At 40.6% G+C, this 9,848-nt stretch overlaps 1 protein-coding gene across 11 annotated transcripts in view; it reads left to right on the forward strand.

Annotated features, from left to right (window-relative positions):
• TENM2 (teneurin transmembrane protein 2) overlaps window positions 1-9,848 on the forward strand; it is a 691,595-nt gene that overhangs the window by 643,408 nt on the left and 38,339 nt on the right. For all 11 annotated transcript variants that reach the window (XM_062629179.1, XM_062629180.1, XM_062629181.1 and 8 more), the window contains 2 exons: window positions 4,555-4,765; window positions 9,695-9,814. In XM_062629179.1, the coding sequence (XP_062485163.1) occupies window positions 4,555-4,765; window positions 9,695-9,814 (331 nt within the window). The remainder of the gene's footprint in view (window positions 1-4,554; window positions 4,766-9,694; window positions 9,815-9,848) is intronic.

The raw sequence follows: 9,848 nt of genomic DNA on the forward strand, positions 1-9,848 counted from the left end.
GCCAGGGTACTTTAAAACTTCATTGGGGAGTTTTGGGGGCATTCAGAGGCACACTCAGGTTACACGTAAGCCAGGTTTATCCTATTTAACCACAGTTCTGGATTTACAATCCAGCCTTTCCTGAAAGGCAGCTTTGGTTTAGGTTTAATGGTTCCAGAAATACTCTGCTGTGCTCACAACTCTTTTTAAGAGACAGTGGTATAATTTGGATATCCTGACGGTTCACAGAGAGGCTTCCCAGTCTGGCTCATTGAGGAACAATTAGATCAGGCTACAAAAGTGAAAATTCGGGTTAAATATTAGGTAAAACTTCCTGGTAATAAGATATCTTGGGCTGTGGAATAGCCTGTCTGTGGAAACAGTTCTGCGTGCAGCTCGAGAGTTCTATTAAAATCTTTCTGTGTTGGCACAGAGGAAGCCTACTCTTTTGATAATCTGATAGAGCATCTCAAATTCTTTCACCTTGGGTATATTAATACTACACATAATTAAAATTGGATCATGATAAATTAACTAATTTGCCCTGAGAGTGATCAAAGGGCCTTTTGCCCTCAGGGTTTGTAGTAGCTGCTCTTCCCCCCCTCCATTTTAATCATCAGTCTGAAATGTTTACTGGAAAAAGAAAAATTTCCAGGAATTACACTCTGCGAGTCCCCTGCTCCTGAAGCTGGTGAAGTGTAAGGATGCCCTCTGCTGAGCAGGGGCTCCGGAGCTTTGTTCTAGGAACAAGGCGGGGCTGGAACTAGGTGTTCTTTAAGGTCCCTTCCAACCCAGACTATTTATGACTCTCTGAATCCTGGAATCCAGTCCCCTGAATGTGACAAGAAATCTATCCAGTGGTGAAAGACAACTGATGATGAGAGGTTCTAAATACATTAGCAAAAAATACATCTCTGTTTCTGCTCAGAGTTTTTTAGGCATTGTCATGATGTTCAGGACAAACACAGTTTAAGGCCCTTGTGAAATACGGCATACATGAGTACATTATTCTACTTAAATATAATAGTTGAAAATTTTCTTCTTGCTGTAAAGTAAGTCTGCCAAAATGCTTGTTCAGTTCTCAGAAAGCAAGGAAATGTATGCACCCACTAGCAGAAGTGATGTCTTCAAGAGGAATACCATGTCACTTGCTTTGTTCCTGAAAAGATTTGGGAATTCAGGAAACCACAAGCAGCAGTGGAGAGCTGATCCTGTGCTGCCAGTTGAAATCAGATCAAAAGTTCCTATTTTTTCTTCTCAGTTAAAGCCAAGTCAGGACTTCCTCTGGTTTCAGATTGTTGAAGGAGGTTGAGCATCACCTTAATTCCTCCTACAGTCTCTTTCCTTTAGTATAGAGAGTTTTATAAAGCTACTAACTGGCCACTTAAAACTCGGATGAGTATGCTGTGAAAAGGAGCAATATCTCAGTGAGGCTAATGGTGAGGGTTTTGTCACTGAATTAGCCAGATAAATAATTCAGTGTACCCGAGGAGATCTGGAAGATGACAAGCTCTGAAGTATGTATTAAAAAACAAAATACTGAATTCTAATTAAAATCCATGCAGTTTTCTCTTACAGAAGGTAGGGATTTTTTTTTCTAGCCCTGGTTTTAATCAACTGATTCTAATGCAACTAAATGATTCTGTAAGAATTTGCTTCATATGTAATGGTGCTATACAGCTGCAGAAATGAGCTGTTAGGAATCTCATGAAATGTAAAGCCCTGCACCTGGGGAGGAACAATGCCTGGCGCAAGCGTATGCTGAGAAACACTTCTTTATCCTTAGGAATACTGAGCACTGGAGCAGGGTGCCCAGAGAGGTGTGGAGTCTCCATCCTTGAGATATTCAAAAACTGTCCAAGCATAGTTTTCAGCAGTCAGCTTTTGATAGCCTGGCTTGAGCAGGATGGTTGGACCACAAAAGCTCCAGAGGTTCCTGCCAACCTCAGCCATTCTGGGATAATGCCTCTGGATAGCAAATTAGGCAAAGATGACCTAGAAACAAATACATTCTGACAGCAATCAATACTCTTTCATACATAGAGTCAGAGCTTTTGGAGCAACGAAGTAAGTAATAGCAGCAGTGCAACTCTGAATGCAAATAGAGTAGCAGTGTGTAAGCCTGTGACACTCAACAGCAGTGCCCAGGTTGTGGCTGCCTGTGGTGAACGGATCCATACATCGGGTCTGTTGTTGCAACAAGCTGGATCAGCTGGTTGGCATAAGGTAAAAATACCCTAACGCTGAATCCTGCCATCTGGGAATAAATTAGTACCGGAGAAAATAGCCATATGTTATAAGTAATAATGTTTCCAACACGTGAATGGTGCATATTTATGTTAAGGTATATTCCTGTCTTTTCTAAATATTCTTGTGAGCATCTGAAAGTGTGCAAGTCTGAATGCACATACTGCATAAAACCCTTCCTACATGAAAGGAATCATACACAGGTTTCTCCCTGGTATTGAATGGAGATGTTTCTAGCCTCCCAGGTCCTGAACTAGCAATTCAGAGCAGTTTGATTGCCTGCTTGATTGTTTGTGAGATAACGGTGAGATTGGCAGTGACAGGGTAATTTACTGAAGATTGCAATGTCAGACTATATCCAAAGGGGCTTGCGAGCATCAAGATGTGATTCGCATGACTGACAGGACGCTGAGAGATTGATATGCCAATTGAAAGTTCATGGTGCCATCAGAAGTGCTCAGTTGCAGCATCCCATAATCTGCTGCCTGATGAGGTCATTACAGACATAACATATGCTCACCTCTAATAACAGGTATAGCAAAAATATGGTGCAGCTTGAACAGGTAAATGTAAATTTATCAAAGGCAGTAATTTATATGCTGTGTTTTGCTTCTGTTATTTCTGATGTGTTGGTAGGATTCTGTTGACTGGTGGTCATGTGAATGAAAGAACTGAGCAGACTGAACAGCGGTCAGCTTAAAGTTCATGGCTGTAGAGGTGTCACAAACTGAGAGAGAAAGCAGGATGCGGAGCAAAAGTTCTCAGAGCTTAATAGGAAAACTGCCTTGAGTTATAATCTGAAGCTAATGGTGCCCTTAGAATGATTATATAAAGTGGCTGGGAAAAGGACTGTAGCAAGAACGAAAATTCCTACCACCACACTGGAAAGGATTTCAAGATGAATGCAGCTTTTAATGTGAGCAGGCGACTGACCTTACAGCAAGGTATAGCTCTTGCAACAAGGTAGTTTGTCTAACTTAAATTTCCTTAGAGGGCTGAATGAAACATTGTCAGGAAACCTTAGCAATTTTGGTTTTAAATCAGAAAAAGTCATTTCAGGCACACATGGGCAATTGGAAATACCAGGCTGATTCTAAAATAAGAAACCTTTTTATAGGTTTGGGTTTTTCTTTTGCTGTTGTTTTTCCAGTTACCACTGTGTAGGGTAATGCTGGTCTGTTGTGCATTTGAAAAGCTTTAGAATACATGAATCATGATCGTACTCTGGAGTAATTTTGTCAGCTAACCTGCTGGAATGTTCTCTCTTGTGCATGGTCTTCAGTAGGTGCCCAGGCCGTATTTGTACTCAAAAATCAGATTAATATGTCCTGGGGAGTCTGAAAGTTTACAGACCTAAGTAGATTGCAGATTGGATGCCTGATTCTTGCCAGAGTAGATGAATAAATGTTTCTGAATTGTTAGAGGGTAATATTTTAAAGTAAATGGCTATTAATCTCTAAATTACAGTAGAGCTCCATTGAGAGAACATATTTCAGTTAAATGATAATGCCAGTGGAAAGTATGATGCTAGAAGTGGTTACGGTATGCGCTAAAAATAGTCAGTTGTGATTTATCTCAGTGTACAGATCAATCTCCCTGATGAGGATTCCATTTTAATTTCTGGTGTTTAAATTCTAATTTTTCTTAAAAATACTTCCTAAGACATATTCTTGATGGACAACCTAACATGTAATGTGATGACTGAACCCACCAGCTCTGTGAGTGATCCTTCCTTACTAAAAGCATGCAAACAAGTTCTGAATCAGATATCTGTGGGAGGTGGGGGTTCCAGCAGCACTTCTCTATTGCCCAAATGGGTACAATGTAGTTTGTATCTTACTTGGGTAATGACAACTTACTCTCTCACTCCTGTCTCCTTCCCTTATCTCCCCAGACTGAGCAAATGAAATTAAACAACATAATTCTCAAGAATCTTAAAGTGCAGTAAGGAAATCTAAAACCTTTGTAAAACAAACAGTTGGAAAGGTTTACAAAAACAGAACAAATACAACCAAACAAATAAAAAAATAACCAAAAAAATCCTGAACTTCTGCCACTATTCTTTTTTTCCCAGTTTCAACTCTTAAGAGATTTCTTTGGGATTAATTCTCACCTAACACTGGTTTGAATTAGTTGTCGCAGTAATGGTGTTTAACCAGTGTTCTTGGGACAGCCTCATCCTCGTTGGTTCAATCACCAGTTTTATGGCATAGGGATGTTATGGAGAGTAAGCATTAAGGTTTTTCCAGTTCCTTAAGATGTCCATTAGATGCTATTACTTGATAGCACAGTGCAGCTGCCTGACTCCAGATGACTCTTACCTTTCAGATGGCTTGGTTGACTGCCTGGACCCAGATTGCTGCCTCCAGTCTACTTGTCAAAATAGCCTGCTGTGCCGTGGTTCACGTGATCCCCTTGACATCATACAACAGAGCCATTCAGGTTCCCCAGCTGTGAAGTCATTCTACGATCGGATCAAGCTTTTAGTGGGGAAGGACAGCACTCACATCATCCCAGGAGAAAATCCCTTCAACAGCAGGTAGCAGCTATAAAATATGATGCTGTGTCTGTGCAGTTGCATTGTTTGGAAAAATTCCTCCCAGAGACTTTATTCATATTTAAACATGAGATGTTGCTTTCAGATGCTTCACGTGTTTGCATCTGACGCATCATTCCCACTGAGGGCACGGTCTTGCAATTTGTGATGTGACCTTTATTTTATAGCACTGAGTTTTATTAGCATTTTAACATATTGGAAACCCCTAGAAAAAGATTCCTTCCACTAGGCAGGAGCTTCTGAGTTTAATATTTTATGAAGACTGCAATCTAGAACAAGGGAAAATGTAAACTAGTTTCCAATTAGAGATTGCATTTTATTTACTGCCCTTAACACAAGTTTCAATAATGGAATAACATTTCAAATTATTCTAAAGATACATTAACTTAGGGGGGATTTGGTTATGTATTCTGTATATAAATCTGTTTTACTTGCATCATCAATGCATCTCACTAGGTTTTCATTTTATTCTTTGTTTTCTTTTCCTGTGTTTGTTCTTATTATTAATTGTATGTTTATAATGATTGTAAAAGCCAGCACATCATTAATTGATGTTTGATGCCATTGTATGCTTCAAGAAAAGGGGTGTTCCTATTTGTCAATATTATTTAAATATATCTCCATGGAAAGATGCCAAGAAGTTGATGAATATGTTAATTATGTTCATAATGCCAAGGTTAAAACTGGAGAAATAACTTCATTTGAGATAGTGCCCAAAATATTGGACTTCATTACAGGAAACTCTTTTTTCAGTCAGGATTTCATTATAGGCTCACTGGGTGAGGCAGAGCAAGCCACTAAATATTTGTCTGTAAAATGAGGATCATAACATTTCTGGATGCACCCGGCAGGTCCGCATTGTATGTTCAAATGATTTCCATATTCTATCAGAAAATCCCTGTTGGATCCTACTTTATGTAATATAGACTTTATTCTATTCTATAAAATACTCCATGCACACATGGAGTTTGGCAAAATAATAGAAAATTGTTAAATTGCTCTGGTTTCATCTAATTTGTTGTGATTTTTTTTTTTTCTCATCAGCTCTGTAAAAATAAGATGAGGGAATTGCTGCAATATTTTGCAGTGTTACATGAGAAAGAAAGCAAGGCGAGAGTGAAGCTTACTCATTCATGGGCTGAGCAATTGTTCAAAAAGGAATCCAGGCTACAGCATAAAAGACATCCAGTCCATAGGCTGGTTGGTGCCTGCTGCTCTCTATGTGTTATGATCACCAAAATTTCCTGGAGTTAAGAGGAGCAGGCAGTTTCCTGTGCCATACTGTATGTAATGAGTGCTTGAGCCTCTGTCTCATTAAGCCACCCAGAATGAAAATGAGTATTCCCTGTATCTGTATTGCGCTATCATCTGGAATGTTTAGTTGTGTTGCTAACATGATCCAGCGCTTCATTCCTACAGCTTGAAGTATTGTACAAAAGCAGGTGATTATCCTTCCAGATTTCTAGAGGACTATCATGACATGCGGATGTTCTTATGCCACCCAAGAAATACTAGAAACTGTATTAGAAATAATCAAGCTGTGTAGGCATGGGTAGAGGTTGGAGTCTTCTAAACAGTATGAATTAGAGCCCTCGACTAAGTGGGAGCTGGGGACTTCAATCCTGAGGCTCTTTGAAAAAATCTCATTCTAAATTTTAGCTTTATGTTAAGTATCTTTTCTAGGGTTGCTGGTGGCAGGAGTTTTAGTTCTGTTTTATTCATCTGAAGTGTGTCGTGTGTTTTAACACATCTTTGCAAATGGCATATTAATGACATTTTTAAATTGGCCTTAACCTCTAAGTCGTGAAGGTGCTTTTGAGAAATCTACAGCTCAGCTGTTATTTTTGGTACCAATTTTAGGCAAATCTAATACAAAGTGTCAAATTGAAGGTTTTAAAACTAAGATTTTTGACTTTGTAAAAGTGCCACAGGGTTAGATTCCAAGTTTCACATTTACTGAAGCTGCCACAGTCTCAAGAATAGCTAACAGGACAGATAATGCCTTCTCTCTTTTCTTAGCTCAACCTCTCATTCAAACCGGGACAAAATAGTGGTTATGATTTTTTCCAGTACTAGCATAAGAAAAAGAAAGTTATTTCCTACTCTGCTAAAGCAGTAAATAACAAAATGCGTTGATTGCAAGAATCACCTATTTTGTCAATTTTAAAGATATTTGAAAGATTGCAAAATGAAAGTTGTCCTCTCTGTGACTATCAGTCAACATAGTACTTCTTATAAATCCAGATTTAAGCTACAAATTTTCATCTCTATTGTGTCCCATATGTTGGTGGTTTAGAAATGAAAAGTATTAGCCACAATGTTCTTATTCAAATTATTTCCTGAAGTATTAAAACTGAAGGTAGAAAAAATTAAGTCATGAACATTATTAGTTTTCTTCTACCATATGATGATTTCTTCCTTTATCTGCTTTCTGTACTGTTCCCCTATAGAAGCTTGAGTGACTATCTTCCTACAGCTATTTCTGTATGTTTGTAACACAAAATAATTCAAGCAAGAACAATAATGCCATCTTGGGCAGCTTCTATTAAATTCCATATTCTTTTATGAAATGTTGATTTTGCAATTTGAATTTGACCTGAAGGGTCAAGTAACGATTGAAAGTTCTGAAACCAAAGTAACAGAAATGGTTAATTTTCATTAATTTCTTTTATGTAATATTGAAGAACATATTATACCTTGTTTGGAATAAAAATGGAAGGAAGTAGTGGTTGAATAGGCAGTTAATACAGTTAGAAATTTACATCAAGTATCTTGAACATCTCAGAGTTAATAGAAAAGACCTGAAAACAATCCCTGATATTCATAGAATCATAGAACAGTTAGGGTTGGAAAGGACCTTAAGATCATCAAGTTCCAACCCCCTGACATGGGCAGGGACACCTCAAACTAAACCATGTCACCCAAGGCCTCGTCCAACCTGGCCTTGAACACTGCCAGGGATGGAGCATTCACAACCTCCCTGGGCAACCCATTCCAGTGCCTCACCACCCTTACAGTAAAGAATTTCCTCCTTATATCCAATCTAAACTTCCCCTGTTTAAGTTTTAACCCGTTACCCCTTGTCCTGTCACTACAGTCCCTAATGAAGAGTCCCTCCCCGGCATCCTCATAGGCCCCCTTCAGATACAGGAAGCTGCTATGAGGTCTCCACGCAGCCTTCTCTTCTCCAGGCTGAACAGCCCCAACTTTCTCAGCCTGTCTCCATACAGGAGGTGCTCCAGCCCCTGATCATCCTCCTGGCCCTCCCCTGGACTTGTTCCAACAGTTCCATGTCCTTTTTATGTTGAGGACACCAGAACTGCACACAATGCTCCAGGTGAAGTCTCACAAGAGCAGAGTAGAGGGGCAGGATCACCTCCTTCGACCTGCTAGTCACGCTCCTTTTGATGCAGCCCAGGATACGGTTGGCTTTCTGGGCTGCAAGTGCACACTGAAGCCGGCTCATGTTCATTTTCTCATCAACCAACACCCCCAAGTCCTTCTCTGCAGGGCTGCTCTGAATCTCTTTCTCTGCCAACCTGTAGCTGTGCCTGGGATTGCTCCGACCCAGGTGTAGGACCTTGCACTTGGCATGGTTAAACTAGTGCAAATAGATGTGCTCTGATGCCATCTGCTTAGAGCCATGCCGGAATTGAACTGCATTGTACCAGGTTTCAGGCAAGCAGCTCAGTTTGATCCCCATGTCCTGCAGCTCAGGTTGGGTGTCAGGATGCTGGGTATCAGGATGCTGGGTGTCAGGGTGCTATGCCTGTTGGTGTGCATGGAGCTGCAAAGACTTAGGGGCAGCTCCAGTCCCTCCAGCACAGTCTGTTCAAAAATGGGGCTTTTCTGCCTCATTTTTGATCCTATAGATTATGGTTTACAGCAGGATTTAAAACTCTCCCTGTTTCCCCAGATTGCTTTCTCCTTTTTTCATGTTTTCCATATAGAAAAGGAAACCATCTAGAGGAGACGTACATCTACAAGGATGTCTTTTCCATCTCCCTTTGACCATGCAGCTTTCCCCACTCACCAATCTGCTTCTCCCAGGGTACAGGGAATGTGGAAGGGAAAGGAGCTGGGGCATGGAGACTCCTCTCCAGCTGGGAGAGGAGAGGGGCAGGAACAGACTGGCCAGGCAGGAGAGCAGTGCAGCAGGGAGCAGTGGGACTTGCTGTTTCCAGCGCTCGGAGGCTGAGGAGGCAACCAGGTGGGCAGCAGTGATTTCTGCCCACTCTGTTCTTAGATGCATCAGAGTACTCTCAAAAGAGAACAGACTGACTGTGGCTCACATGTGAATGACCCCTCTTCTTCTCCATTAGGTTAAGCAAAGCTGCTTAACCTGTTGGCTAAGAAAACTCTGGCCTTAAAGTCCTTTCACCTGCTGACAAAGTTGAAAAGTAAAGGTTGCAGATCAGGACCAAATGCAGTGTACAAACATCAGTCACACCCTAAGATGAAGGAATATGAACCTCGGTTTGGAAAACTAGTTGTATAAAAGAGGTATGACATTACACTGTATTCGCCTAGTGTATGAGGCATCCACAGACACTCTGTTGTACCCAGGGAGGTTTTTGAGAAGTGCCCAAGTATTGTTTCAGTGGGACTTCAAGGTCACAGTTCTGACATTGCTGAATATGAGACAGCTTTCTACTCTGCAAAGCCTCCTTAGACAGTGAAACAAAGCCTTGTTAGACAAGGCACCAACTCCCATTCTGTATACACAGACCTCACTGCATAGGTCAGCAGTATAAATATAAGTATATAGATGACACTGGGCCAACATCTTCAGTATCTTCTAAAAATCTTCTGATTTAGAGTAAATGAGGCACAAATGTTCCACTACTCAGTTTATAAGCCACGTAACTTTCATAACTAACTTTAATACCTTTAATTATCTTTCTTCTTCAGTCTCGTGTCTCTCATAAGAGGCCAAGTGGTGACTACAGATGGAACGCCTCTAGTTGGGGTCAACGTGTCATTTGTCAAGTATCCAAAGTATGGCTATACCATCACTCGTCAGGATGGCACGTGAGTTTGCTTGCTTCATTGTGTCTCTATTTCA

Source organism: Pezoporus occidentalis, unplaced genomic scaffold (genome assembly GCF_034315485.1).
Source record: "Pezoporus occidentalis ecotype Australia unplaced genomic scaffold, CSIRO_AGI_Poc_V1 ctg33, whole genome shotgun sequence".
Classification (NCBI taxonomy): Eukaryota; Metazoa; Chordata; class Aves; order Psittaciformes; family Psittacidae; genus Pezoporus; species Pezoporus occidentalis.